General features: G+C 39.0%; 1 protein-coding gene across 1 annotated transcript in view; it reads right to left on the bottom strand.

The window, feature by feature from the left end:
• Positions 1-223: 223 nt before the first annotated feature.
• LOC136246654 (uncharacterized) overlaps positions 224-15,295 on the bottom strand; it is a 33,207-nt gene continuing 18,135 nt past the window's right edge. The window contains exons 11-22 of the mRNA XM_066038184.1: positions 12,833-12,922; positions 9,974-10,037; positions 9,442-9,611; positions 8,919-8,946; positions 7,397-7,870; positions 6,545-6,729; positions 4,694-5,146; positions 4,008-4,142; positions 3,434-3,503; positions 2,703-2,764; positions 1,661-2,147; positions 224-1,359 (exon numbers count right to left, since the gene is read on the bottom strand). Of these exons, the coding sequence (XP_065894256.1) occupies positions 377-1,359; positions 1,661-2,147; positions 2,703-2,764; positions 3,434-3,503; positions 4,008-4,142; positions 4,694-5,146; positions 6,545-6,729; positions 7,397-7,870; positions 8,919-8,946; positions 9,442-9,611; positions 9,974-10,037; positions 12,833-12,922 (3,201 nt within the window). The 3' untranslated portion in view covers positions 224-376. The remainder of the gene's footprint in view (positions 1,360-1,660; positions 2,148-2,702; positions 2,765-3,433; positions 3,504-4,007; positions 4,143-4,693; positions 5,147-6,544; positions 6,730-7,396; positions 7,871-8,918; positions 8,947-9,441; positions 9,612-9,973; positions 10,038-12,832; positions 12,923-15,295) is intronic.

Below are 15,295 nucleotides of genomic sequence, written 5' to 3' on the forward strand. Positions count from 1 at the left end.
CTATCTTATAGCCTTTCCAATTGCATGTACTTGGCAATCCATAACTTGTCTTGTGTGTATGCCGCCAGCCTGAAATTTGGTTACCTTACACTCCTAACATAGCACTATACCTGGATGTGATTTTAAGACAATGGGTTAAACACATGACGAGTTATGACTTGTCAAACTTGGAAAGTCTATAAGATCCCTTTTCACAGATCCGGTCACATATGCAACAGATATCCACAGTGAGTAACTCATAGTGCTATTATAAAATAATGGTATATAGCTACACACAATACACACATGCAGATATTTCACAATTACAGTACAGAGTTACGAAAAGTAACAACTGACAAAGAATTGCATGAAATATAATGAGCATTATTGTAATTTATCAGTTGATGCTCCTGTTATCCTGGTTACCACGACCACGGAAGAACCCAGTAATGTAAAACCATAACAAATTACCTAAACCTGATCCAAGACTGACAAGGAAACCAAAAAACGAGCGAACAGACCACGATGAAGCAGTTGAAGAAGTTGGAGAAGGGTTAGATGTTTCTTGAACAGTACCATAAGTTTGTTCATCTTCTTCATCACTCAGTAAAGGCTGTGATTCCTCTAGTGCTTTTTGTGACCGAGGTCTTGCCTTATGATGTTTTTGTTGACGTCTGCTTAGCTTTGACTGAGACTGACTGAGTGTAGCACTGGCAGGACTAATCAATTGTGTCTTCTCTGTTACATTATCATCAATAAAATAGTCATCTCCATCCTCAATATAGTCTACACTACTCCCATCGTTCCCTCCTAAACTTAGTGAAGACACTCGACCCTTCAATACAATATTTTCAGGCAATTCAAATGACACATCAGTTGCAGGAGATGACGGCACAGAAATTGATTTCAGTTTAGGATTAACATCTCCCAGACTTCTAGACAGTTGAGATGATGGAGTAACAGCAGGTGATATGGGGTCATCTACACGTTGAGTAGCATCAGGAGAGTGAAGGTGTTTACCACTAGGAGAATATGGCTCATTGGAACGTCTTCGACGTGACTGCTTGCCACCACCACCACTAACTTGTAACTCATTAGGAGATTTAGTAGCACTCAGTTTGTTAGCAACATTCAACAGTACTTGATCCTGTGAGAGATTTTGATTTACGGGGTCAGGGGTTGTTGGGAAGGCAGCTTTATCACGATCAACAACTTGTTGTAATATAGGACTCTTAGCTAGTGAAGTGACTAGAGGACTAAATGGTTCAAGACTTGATCCGTGACTATCTGAGAGGTTAGCATGTGATGATGAGCTGGTGACGTCATCATTAGCTGGTGTTATCAGTGAAGGAATAGGTCTGTCCTCTTTATTATCATCATCTAATTGTGGAGAATTTTAAACACAGTAAAATACAGTTGAATTAACCGAAATATGGCATGTACTTTAAATGTGTTGTATACAAAAACAATTCAGGAAATACAATTCCGCACTATTGAAAAAGGCCAATTAATTTTGTGGTCCCATTGCAAAGGTATTAATACATCACATGATCTTGAAAGAAGCTACAAGCTCCCATTGAAATTATAGACATCAAGCCATCATGAAATTTACATTCGATGCACATACCGTCTTAACCAAATAAGGACTAAACTAACAGCACAATAGTACATAATTATATACCTTCAGCAATTTCTGATGGTAATTTTACTTCATCATTCTTGTCATCCTCGGTATAACCATAATCAGTGGTAACTTGTTCATCCTTTGACTGAGTTTTAACAACAGCATCAGAAGTGTCTCCCACTGGTGTAACAAACACTGGTGAAGTGTCACCCCCAGTAGTACCAGTTTCCACAGGTGTAGCAAACAGTGGTGAGGGTGACATCACTTTAGTAGGCAATGGTGTCTTACCAGCCACATAAGGTGACTGAGAAAATGTCTGAATTATTGGAATTTCTTGATTAGCTGGAGTACTAAATATGGTGTTGTCATTTTCACTACTAGGTGGTGGTGATTTACTATGTTCAGTAGTATTAGGTGTAGTGGTTGAGTCAGTTATAGCAGTGAATTGAAATGGTTCGGTGAGTTTGGTAGATTGTTGTTGACTATCAGTAGTGATGGATGTACTAATGTTTGTAGTGTCTACACTACAATTGAACTGGGCATCCTGTAGGGACAAGATACCAATATAATATCTAGTGTAACATGATACAGTAGATTACGATAGACACCATCCTTAATTTTGTTTATTAAATCTGACCATTTTATTAGAGTAGTTTGAGCATTAGTGTGTGCTCTATTAGAGTGCAGCAAGTGTAATACAGTATGTTCTATTTAATTGAGATTGTCCGTAACTTCTGTACTGAATAAGTAATTTTGTTGTAGGGCATGCCCTGTGGCCCTGTTTCTTGAACTTAAGACACTTGCATAAATTCATCACCAAGAAAATACGTCTATTCAAGACTAAATTCATTGCTTTTCTTCTTGTACCCAAACACTTTACGACAGTATACTGTAAAACATGCGCTAAGTTTAATTTCAACATGTTACCTGTGTGGGTGTGTTTGTGTGTATAGTGTTGTATGTGTGTGTGTGTGTGTGCGTGTGCGTGTGCGTGTGTGTGTGTGTGTGTGTGTGTGTGTGTGTGTGTGTGTGTGTGTGTGTGTGTGTGTGTGTGTGTGACGCTGACAACCAAGAGACACGACGACACGACACAGTCTACCTGTGGTGATGATGGTGTATCAGTTTCTGGGAGAACACTACTAAAGATCGGTACAGTACCACCTGAAAGACAACAACAATTGTATGATGACAGTTTAAAGACAGGCATATGAGACTAGTAGTATACTGTATTACAAGATCAAACTTTAGATAGTTTCAAAATCGTTTTCAACAAAAAAACAGACAAGAAATTTACACTAAGCAGTGCTCCCGATAAGAATTCTTAAGTGCCAGGACAAATGTCCTGACAAATCCAAACTTGTCCGGACATACGTATTTATACTTTACATGGACACAAGTGCCTATAACAATGTCCGTAGTAAACATTCTCTAATGTAAGGCACTCTGGCTATAGGCATTCCCTTTGTTGTGCTGACGATAGACTTCTTTTATGTGCTGACACACTATACAAGTGATTTTGTGAGGTTTCTGTACAGCAGAGAGGTTGGCATTGGTACATTTGTGGTCACTCTCTTGGGTGGCTTTAATGTTTAATCTCCTAGCAACCAAGACACAGATATTATTAGTATAATCAAATATGCACACCCTGGGGTTTTTGGGCTATTTTGATAGGACATTATGTCCTGCCAAATACACTGATGGTCAGACATTAGCTAATTTGTCCCAATGTCCGACTGTTATCAGGAGCAATGCACTAAACAATACAATCATCGTCTATTCTAATACAACACTCATAATTACATCAACAGTAAGTACAGCACTACAACTTACTATCACTTTTAATCTGGCCAAACACTGGTGCTAGATTCTTAACAAGAAACTGATCATTAGAACCATCAGCCTGTAACAATGGAAACAGCACATGCACCAAATGGCACAACACACACATGCACACGAACGCACGCACGCACGCACGCACAATGCCTCTGGCAGCTATGCAAAACAGCTATTACCATCCAGTGTACCACTGAGATGTCTGTGTACCACTCAGGCATTCGAGTCTTTTGTGAAGGAAAATCCTCCTGGGGCAGCATTAGTGGAGCACTGTCAGGTCACATGGATAGAGGATGTGGACTCAAAAGTTCCACAACGACCCCGACACCACTAAATGAGACAATGATAGTTGGCATTTGTTTCCCTAGCTAACACCTAGTAACCATTGATGATGGCTGCTTCCCCAGTTTACCAGATCCCTATTATACAGCCGGATAGAATAAGTAAAGTTTCTTGCTTGATGAAACAACAACAAAAGTATATAACTTGGCACACATATACACTTAAATAGGATCTGTTTCACTGGTTGCTAGAGACATTTAAAAAGAATGTACAACACATGTATACCTACCACTGCAGGTTGCAAGAGGCCAGGTTGACCACCATCATCAACTGGGTTAGTGTTGGAATGGCGTTTAAATGCTGCTCTGCGTCCTGATCTTTTAATAGACTGATTCTTTGATGATACCCTCATGGACTGACTCCTCTGTGTGTGTGTGGTGATAACACGTCACACAATCACATACACACTAAATACAGTTACTATACTAGTCAGAGGAGGATGCCACAATTCTGTGATTATGCAGCCAAGAATGGCACCAAGTTAAAGGATTTCTTTTGTTCATCTAAAATGACACTGTTGTGCTGAGAATCATTATAAGGGCCCTCACACACATATGGTATAGATACACAATTGGTTTTAACAAAAATATTTGGCAATAAAATAGTTCAACATCTTTGAGATCACAAGATGAAGGATCAACCTTGTCTGAGTACCAGTACAAGGAACACACAAAGAATACGCTAGGGTTACAAGTCCTATAAGGATGGCAGCATGAGCAGTGTATCATGTGAATTTTTAGTTGTACTGTTTGTTATGTTACAGTGTATGATAAAAGGGGCTATTGTTTCATATTGTAAATGGATATAATTTTGGATCCTTTATGATTGAGAATACACAATTAAAAATGTATTGTCAATAACCCCCTCCTCCTCCTATGCAACACACACACAACACACACACACAACACATCTTACCCTCAATGGAAGGCTGGTAGTCACCAACTGATCCTCGTGGTCACTCACTACAACATAATCCTCATCATCATCATCATCATCACTTTGTGTATAATCTTTGCTCTGGCCCTCCTCTGATTGCCTTGACAACAGACGAAAACGTTTACGAGCAGCTGCCCCTAATATCCCTGGAGCAGAACCTGATAATGAATATGTAATACTCCTTGTCACCGACATGCTACGTCTCATGCGAGGCAGAGTACTGCTGGGGGCAATAAAACGTCCTGAGGCAGTTATGAACATGTCTTCATCGGTAGCCCCAGGCTGTTGTGAATTGTCCTTGTCAATGAGTCCACTGTACATGGGACTGGAGTGTATGGCAGGATCAATATCATGTTCCTCTTCTGAGTCAGTATCTGAAGATGTTGTGTGTATTTCAGTCTTTATGACTGCTGCGGCCTCCGAGTCTCCTTCCTAAGGATGACAGAAAAGTATATTAAACGAAAAAAAAAGCATTAAGATGGACCTTCAGTGCTGGTCACTGTAAAGTGCTAATGATAATAATAATAAATACAGTACAACTGTAGCATAGAAGGTCTCCATTCTCTGAAACAACGGGCTACAGTGTACTTACTTACAAGTGAGCGAATCAAAATGACATCTATTCATTTACTTAATTTAATCACTCTAATTTAGTATGTGGCTTTTAATGAAACAGAATACTTTGACATAGCAAAGAGGACATGAAGTGGAATTTTCAACCCTTAAGGATCACCCTGGTATTAGGATTACTCCGTACCTTCAATGTTGTGTGTAGAATTGATATAGAAGCACACAATAACACAATGAAACTATAATAGGGAAGGCTAGCCAACAATCCATCAGATAGACCTTTCTCTTGCTAACTTTTGTGAAAGCTACTTAAGGCCAGGCAAAGTTACGTAATTCACACAGTTTATTGTCTCGGTTTTCCAAAAAGCATGTGGTCATTATTTCACTTTGGGAACTGAAAAGTAAAGAAATTGCTGCTGAGCTGCATTTCAGCTAGAAGTCACATTGCCTTTATCACATAATACTGTATGCCACTCCCAGTTACAACTAATTTGTTTATAGCCATTGTAGTGTAATGCAACATCACTGCTAGCATGTGATATTAGCTACGTAGAGTCTTTCCTAGATAAATCACAATTAAGTTACTGAAAACACGAAATTTTCGTTCAAGATAATTTAGTTGTAAAATATATTCGATGTTATATTTTCGCAGGCAGCTTAAGCCACAACAATATTTCACCAGTGAATATTTGTACAAACTGCTGAGCTATTAACCTCTATACTGTATCTGCAGTCAGCATACCATTGGGATTAGAAGCCAGCACCGTATTCGCTACGTTCTTTTGCTGTAGTGCGCAATGCGGCACACAATGAAGTTGATCAAGGTATGACAATGTTAAACTGGTATCTGTTGTACAATGAACATCTAATTGTAATGGATCCCTACAGTTGTGACTGCATTAGGTATGTTTCAACCTTTTGTTGTAGTCGGAGCTAGTACAATCATATGCAACTACAATAATTCTGGCAGAGAGGGCTCTATAGGCCATTCTGTTATCTCCATCATTCCTCAGTGTTCAAACTAGTACACTAGTTTTGACCTGTGTAATACAGCCACAAACTTTATGACAAGCCACCAAATAATATTTCACAATTAGAAAATATTCACGACCGTAATATTATTTTCATTGGTTGAAGCAACCACAAAATATTCTTACTCTCGAATATTTCCCTATCTATGGTAACATGTATAAACTACTATACATTGTTAATTTCTTATAATGGCATGACTATAGGGCTTATATTCCATTTAACACACACCTCAGGCTTTCCACCATCAGTGACATCATCAGATGATGTTGGTTGAATAATTTTATCATCATCATGGAGACCAGGTTCATCAGTTCCTGTTGTTGTCAATGGCAACTGATGATTACTTTCTGTGATGTCATCATGGATCATGTCATCTTCTTGCATCACGTGATCTTCTGCATCACCATCACATTCTACATACATGTATAAACATCCATAATTCACACACACACACACACACACACACACACACACACACACACATCAGTTCAAATAACTTGAATAATCAGTTTTGATTAAAATAAAAGCCGATGCTATTCTCTATTTACTGTGTAGTATAATGATGTGGGGGAGGCTAGACATAAGTTATTTGGCATTTTCATGAAGATATGTGTTAATGGTCTACAAGTCAAGTCCACAATAAACTGTCAGGTTTTAGGCTCCTATGTAGTACTGTACATCAGTGTTGTTTAATATGAGTCATTTAATAATGACGAGGATAAGTATTAATGCAAGCAAAAGTTATGAGTATGAATTAGTCACCTGTAGTATATACTGTATATAGTCACTGTACAAATTGATTTCTTTGTTCTATCTACCGTCTAACGTTATCACTCCAAAACTGCTCACCGTAATAGGCTAACCCATACTTTGAACACTGTAAATAATGCTAGTACTGAAAAAAGAAGAAATTAGAATGTTGTGTGGACTAGGTGGGTATTGGCTGAAAAAGTCACAAATAAATAAGCTAGTAATGGAAGCCTACTCATCAGAAGTTTTCTACCCAACTGAGAGAGGCTACAGCTACAACAAAACAAACAAACAACAACAACAACAAAAACAGTCAGCTAACATACATACCATCTTCAGGTTTTGGGGTCATTGGTGAATCTGTACAAATCTGAATATCACCAAGGCTGACAAGAGAGCTACGTTTAGAGGATGCCACAGACGTCGCATCACTATCTTCCCCTTCCAAGTTGACACTCTCCAATGAAGATATACTAATAACTGATTCTCTGTAGGGCAGAATTCCTTTAGGAATCTTTCCAGCTGTTTCATCAGATACAAAATCCATGATCTTTTCTTCTTCTATTTGTGCAAGAATTGACATGTTTCTCAGATCTCCTCTACCCATTTTGCCATCTTCTCCACTGTCTCCAATATGGGAGTCGTGAGCAGCTAACTTTGACCACTGTAATGGGCCGTCGTCTGGCGGTTCAACTAAGTGATTCATTTCCGTGTTTTCGTCTGCAACTGTGGAGTATCCTAATAGTTTGGGATGGGAAGGAGTCTCGTCTCGAATAATGTCTGAAATATTTGTATTAGTGGATCCTACAGGAAATAAAAATATGAACAGATTACAACATAGACATAAATATTCAAATGTACAGATTTAACTACTCTAATATAACAAACACTACTATATATTCTAATTGAGCAATCATTTTCAATTATGTGGGGTCGAGAGCATACTGTAATCTTTTCATTAATTGCATACAATTCAAGTTTACTATCCACACAGTAAGGAGAGCACAACAATGCTGTTGGCACACAATTCACCCAAAATTGCAGTAAATTGTCCTCATGTGTACAATGCACACACACATACAGACAGATGTTTGTCTAATATATAATAGTTAGACGTCAAGAACCAGGGTTCTACGGGATTTAGAAAACTCGAAGGCCCTGGGCTGTAGCGCCTGAGCGCAGCGAGGGCGCTACTAAGGGCCTGAGGGTTTTCTAAATCCCGTAGAACCCAGTGGTTCTTGACGTCTAACTTATTTAGACTACAACTCGTTATTGTATCTTGAGTTGACAGCTGCTTGTAAATAGGAAATGTATGACTAATTACTAGAAACAAGCCCTCTACACCTCCCGACATGGCGGGACCTCAGCGTGGCTGTTGCTACCCGTTTAAACGCCCATGCGTTGCCAATGTTACAGGCGCATGCTATGTATCGAAGTACTGGACTCAGCGACTGGACTACAACTCATTGTTGCTGTTGTTGTGCCTCGACAGCTGCTTGTAAGCAAGTAATGTAGTGTTGATTAGTACAAACAAGCCCATTACACCTCCCTCTAATTCAGTACAGCTGTTACTAGCCATTTAAATGCCCATGCGTTGCCAATGTTACAGGCGCATAATTATTGTGTTTCGTATCGCCTCAAAGCGTGGTCTCTATTGGACATGACCGTGGCTCTACGAGATTTAGAGACCACGTTTTCAGCCAATCAAATTTCAGTATCAAACTTGTTGTAGTCTAAGAACAGGATAAAAATGATACAGATTCCAAAACTACAACACAGACCTGCTACATAGGACAGTAGAATTAAGGCTAAAGTGTACATATAGTGAAAATGAAATGTTTTCATTCCATACCTGGTTGTGTTTCCATGTCATCAGATTCCTAAGAAATTAACAAATTGATTTAAACATACACACAGCTTAATAGTACATGTACCAATTGTAGCAATTGAATGTCATATGTAATGATACAGAGTGAGTTTGTTCCTGGGGGGTTTTACATGTAGCAGCACATAAGCCTACAACACTGGAACCACAACAGCCACCATATAAAGTTGACACCGTTTGTTTGTGCCCAAATTTATTTACTAATACATATAATATTCATATTAGAAAAGTGTCATGATTGTATTGGTCAAAATATCTCCTGGTTATTAAGGTGACATTACTAATAAAACTGTTCCATTTTCAGAGATCTAAATGTGTGTATAATGGTAACATGGACAAGTCCTCATTATTATAAAGATTTCTTATATATTATACACTTTTAGAGAAGAAGCAGTACAAGTACACCACATACAGCATTATAGTATTATATGGACAGGTTAAAATTGTACTTGAAAATTGCTATCAAAAGCTCCAACAGATCACTGCATACCTTACTACGTTTGACAGAGATTTTTCTTCGACTTGCATGATGTCGGCTGAACACAACAGGACGTGGTCCAATGTCCTCATTAACATTTGATTGGTCTGAGAGAATTTGGCGTGGCTCGGATATGACCGGTTCATCCTCACGATATGACCGAGGTCTCCTTCTATTAGAGTCTACATGATGTGTGTGATGAGAACAATATAAAAACATGTCTCATGATAAAACAGTTTATAAAAGCAATGACATTTTTAGTGAGCCCTAACATATGGTAGTGGTCGACATGTGTGTTATGAAGAATGACAACAAATAGAGTAGAGACTGAGTTAATTGATAGTTTTGTATAAATACATTCTTATTCATCATTCCAAATGTGTTACAAGAACCCAAGACAAGCTACACGTACAAACATACATATGCATGCAGACACATACATGGACTACACAAACACGCACACACGCATGTGCGACACACACACACACACAAACGCACACACACCCACACACACACGCATACGCACACACACACACAAGCTTACAATAGTCTTGCTTCCAGGGATGAACAATCAATTCAGCATTCCTCGGTAAAACACTAGTCTTCATCTGCATGACAACAGGAATAATATATGTGTTTAATCCATGTGTACCAGTACAATTTAATGTGCTCATACACAGAGACAGTTTTGTACTATATGTGACAGAATACACAAGAAGCTACATATGTAGCATAAGGAACTGTGTAAACCTCAAGTTACGTACATTAGAACAAAATGTCAACAATCTGTAACTTGGAAGAGTATAATACTCCAAATTTTCATGATGATCAGTGAGAACTATTGACACATAAAATTTGTAGGAGTGTTATCACTGACATGGTTGGTTTTGTGTGGGTACGAACTAGGGCTGGGACGAATATTGAAATTTACCTTCGAATATTCGCTAATATAATTTCGAACATCCGAAGCTTCGGTGTTAGCTTTCAAGTTACAGGTTTTCTTGTATTTATGCACATCCTTCTTAGGTTTTACCTTTCTAAACCTATTTAATAAGTTTGTAAGCATTTGGAAAGTGCATAGCAGCAGTACTGAATGACACGATCGATCAATTGCAAATGGGCCTGTCCGCTATACTGTAATCATCCACAGGTAAACACCGAGTAATGGCTAAAAGTTCATTTTCCATGTATTATCTATCACCTTATAAGGTGTTTTAAGGCTGCAACTATGGTAGCAAGCTGAACTATGATGGTTTAAAAGTGGGAATGGCACACGAAGATCGATCACGAGTAGACAAACATTGATTATGCGAGAGGAATAAAGTAACAACATTTATAATTCTTTCGTAGACTATGAGTGCATAATGAAGCTTCGAAGGATCTATATATATAAAGCTGAAAATGTCTGTCTGTCTGACGGTCACGCTGCTTACTCACCAGACTTGGAGCGAATCGACATAGTCTGTGCTGATAATGAAGCGCTCATCATCCGCCTACTCTAAGATTGTTATCACGAGTTCACGCGTGCTTCCGTTCGGTCTCTACAGCACGTAGAAGGCCAAGGTGTAGAGAAAACTTGAGCAACATTCCTTTGAAAACCACAGCACATACTGTTCAAGTGGTAGAACGCCTGACTAGCGTGCAAGAGGTCGTGGGTTCAAATCCACGTGTTGACAGATTTTTTTCTTTCTACTTAGTACCTTTTTGTGAACACCTTTTTAAAACACGGCTTTTAGCTCATCATATCTTGGCATGCAAAGCACGTATCGAGGCGGGACTTCAGCGAAATTAAACGCCCATCATCTGGCAACTCGAGTGTTGTTGTAGCAAATCAATACGTGCTTTTGTTCGCTCTTTATAGGGCGATGAAGGCACTGGTGTAGGGAAGGATCACTGAAAAGTTGAGCTACATTCCTGTCAAAACCACTGATAAACAACTGTGGCGATTTGTGCACCTCCCTTAACCCCAAGTTATTATAACCAGCCAGGGTTCAATCCCCGCCTAGGTCATAACTTTTTTTTTCACTTCTGGGACCTTTTTGATGCACCTTTTTGCTCTATCTGTTCCATGCAAGTCTTCATCTACAAACTCTTATGATCAGTTTTTCAGCACTGGCACTGAATTACCTCACATAATAGGGACTCTTATAGCACTTTTGGGACAGGGCAGACAAATTGCCAACATATTTGTCCATCTGTGTGTTGGTCCAGTGTGTTGTATTAGAGTAGGTAAAAGCTTCTTTCACCAGTATCCAGAATATCTACATCTTTGTTTTAAGCACATAGGTGTGCACTGACATGAAAAACTGTTTGTTCAGACTTACCTCAATGCTACTGTAGTAATAGGCAGCTTGCATGATTGAACAAATACTACTGTGCATCTGAAAAATGATAACACTGGAACCATGCAGATCCATAGTTTACACCGAGGAACTGCATCTGACCTGGTACAACTGTTTCACTATCCTGCTTACATGCTTTCACTCTAAAGATTCATGCATTACCTTATTGGTCAATTACACTGCAGGTGTTTCAAAACTGGGTTTTTGTATGGCAAGAGGTATATGTGTCACTGCAACATCAGAACTGAAAGTGCATAGGACAAGTTCTGAACTTTTGCTTGCCATGCAGTAACTATAACTGCAAATTGTGTTGACTTTAAATTATGCTCAAGTTCATTTCTCTTTGTGACAGTTGGTAAGGTAAACATCAAAATGTAGAAACTGAAACTGTACCGTGTGTACACAACCTGTATGTAATGTAGGGTATACTGTATACAATTGCCTTAGCTTGCATGCAGTTTAACTAATTAGCTAGCCTTGCATACATGCTTCACTATAAATTATTATGTACTGCATAAGGATCATGTACTTTAAAGTACTATCGACATACATGCTACACAGCAAATATAGGACACTAATATTTATGCTTGGTTCCCAATATATTAATTATTGTTGCATTAGTTCTCATGTAAAGCAGTTAAGGTTTCGTTTGTTCTATACAGCACGTTGAAGTCACTGGTAGGGAAGATGCACTGAATAATTAAACTACATTCCTGTCAAAACCACAAACAATAAACTTTAGTGTTTTGCATCATTAATGACATAAGAAAACCTCATGCTCTTTAAAAAATGTGACATCACCATGTACCCTACATAGCTACATTAACAGTGCTTGTGTTTAATGCCTAGTCTTTCTTCGTGGCATTAAAATGTTTAATGTGGAGATGGTCCTGCACATAGGGCAGGTACCAATGCTAGTACTTTTATAATTTGAAGGTTAAGTAAACTTCAAAGTTTACTTAACCTTCGAGTTCGAAGCTTCGTCCCAGCCCTAGTATGAACCATATTTTCCTCACCTGTATACACCATGCAAACATACTAGCTCATACAGTAGTACTCACCCAGATCTCTTCAGGTGACAGACAGAGGTCAGTCTCAATCAACATCACTAGAGTATCCATCCACTTCATCTTATCATCTTCATTCTTTGTCTAGTAAGAACAAATATTATTGCAGACCAAAACTGACCAATATTCAAGTATTCAAGTGAACAACTTTGTGAAGTCATGAATGTGTCTATACACTAAGTACGTGCGTGTTGTGTTGTGCGTGTGTTTATGTACAACTTTACATATGTGGTACGTGTGAAAATACATTCACAGACATCACTAATATGGTACAGCAGGTGTTGGATGGCTTCCTATTACTAAACTGGACACCACAATTACAACTACAAACACACACTATATAAACCACTCAGTGGTGACATTGAGGCTGACCCCCCACAATGGGAGAAATTCTGAACAAAGGGTAATGATAATGATATTAATTTTTGTACAAGTTCCCACTAAACTTGTGCGGAACTTGAACTACGGAACTACAAGCAGCCCTCACTATTTTTATTATGTTCTCTTGACTGTACATATTGTTACACAATATGAAACACTAACATGCACACTTAAAACTGTGTAGTAGATTTGTGATTTTCATGGGTTGGCAGCAATCGGTAAAGGATAGAAGTACTCTCTTTACACACACACTCCTATATTGTATAGGAGAGATTTTGCGTACCCTCATGTAAAAAAAACTCTCCTGTAGACAAAATATGGTAGTACACGCATTTAAATAGTGTACCTCTACATTGCGGTGTTTTCCCATAATATATACGTAAGAGTAATACTGCATACCTACGCAAAATTCCATGATCTGTTTGGTAGCATATTTATTTCTATCTGTGCTGCTAAATGAATGGGAATCTGTATTCTGCGGAATATGGAATAGCGGAATAAGCAAAAATCACATTCTAAGCTTTTGTTATTGTTTATAGCCTCTATAACGTTTTAACATACGTACATTCCTTACCTCGTAGAGAACACAATCACGATGGCACTGATCCTCTGGGCGATCTTTAAATAGGGCTATTCACTCCAGAACAATCTAACTAAGCTAAACTATACTGTTAACTTCACTACATAATCAAAGTTCTTTTAGCTATACTTGCTCATACCAGCTGCCACACACGAGCAGCTAGTTAGTTAACTGGCCAAATAGTTTACGACAAAACAATCCACCCCCTAGGTAGCTACCCTACATACATGGAATACCATAGAGTCTGGTTGTTAAGCGCATGTACCTGTTAAGCACATATTATTTGTTAAGCGCATGCTTGTTTCTTGTGACTTATCATGTCTGTTAGGCGCACGTGTACAAACACGCGGAAAAGCTACAGCAGAGAAGAGAAGTTAAATGTTACGAAATGGTACTGGAATAATGGACGGAATTTGTATCAGACATGTAAACACTTTGATATGAACTCGAAAACTGTGCTTTGTTGGATAAAGGATTAAAGGAAGATACAGGCTAGCAGTAAGGGACGCAAGCGTGTTCAGTTTGATCAAACACCGCCATACCCAGTAATGGAAGACAAGTTGTATCGTGAGTATCGAAGCTACTGGCAAAAGGGTGTGAAAGTGAAAGGGTGGTGGTTTAAAACGAGAGCGAAACAGCTACTACAAGCAACAGAAGCGGGCTCTCAGTTCAAGTTTTCCAATGCATGGTTTGCTGGATTCAAGCGACGTTATAACATCAGCTTACGGCGTCCAACTAATAAAGCACAGAATGTTCCAACAACAAAGAAGCAGTTGATTCAAAACTTTCATCGAAAGATTTGCCAGGAAGCAGCAGTGGGACCACAGATAGGCAAGCTGGGTCAGTTTAACACCAGCAACGTTGCTAATGTTGATCAGACACCTCTGCCATTCACTTTTACAGATGGGCCTACATATGATGATAAAGGTGTGAAAACTGTGTGGGTCCAAGGTGGGAGTTCTGGCCTGGATAAGCGTCAGTGCACAGTCCAGCTTACCTTGTTTGCTGATGGCATTCCTAGAGTAAAACCATTACTGATCTTTAGAGGAACTGGAAAACGTATCTCACTCAGAGAGCAGCTAAAATATGATCGACGCGTTGGTGTTAAGTTTCAAGCAAAAGCTTGGTGTGATGAACCCTGCATGAAGCACTGGATACGTAATCATTGGAAACGTAATGTCAGTGGCAAAATGATGCTGTTGCTTGATCATCACAAAGCCCAGAAAACTCCATCGGTGCTAACCATGCTGAAAGATGAATGTGATACCATTGCTGTCCTTGTTCCCCCGGGTTGTACCAGTCTTGTGCAACCCTTGGATGTAGTTTTTAATGGTCCTTTTAAGAAGGCAGTTGATGAGCTTGCTACCACTCACATGGAGGCAAATGTTAGTGATTACTTGCATGGGAACTTTACTGCAAGTGAGCGGAGAATCCTGCTGACTAAATGGATTGGAGAAGCCTGGGAAAAGGTTGCTGCCAATAAGGACATGGTGATC

This window comes from Dysidea avara, chromosome 2, assembly GCF_963678975.1.
Source record: "Dysidea avara chromosome 2, odDysAvar1.4, whole genome shotgun sequence".
NCBI lineage: Eukaryota > Metazoa > Porifera > Demospongiae > Dictyoceratida > Dysideidae > Dysidea > Dysidea avara.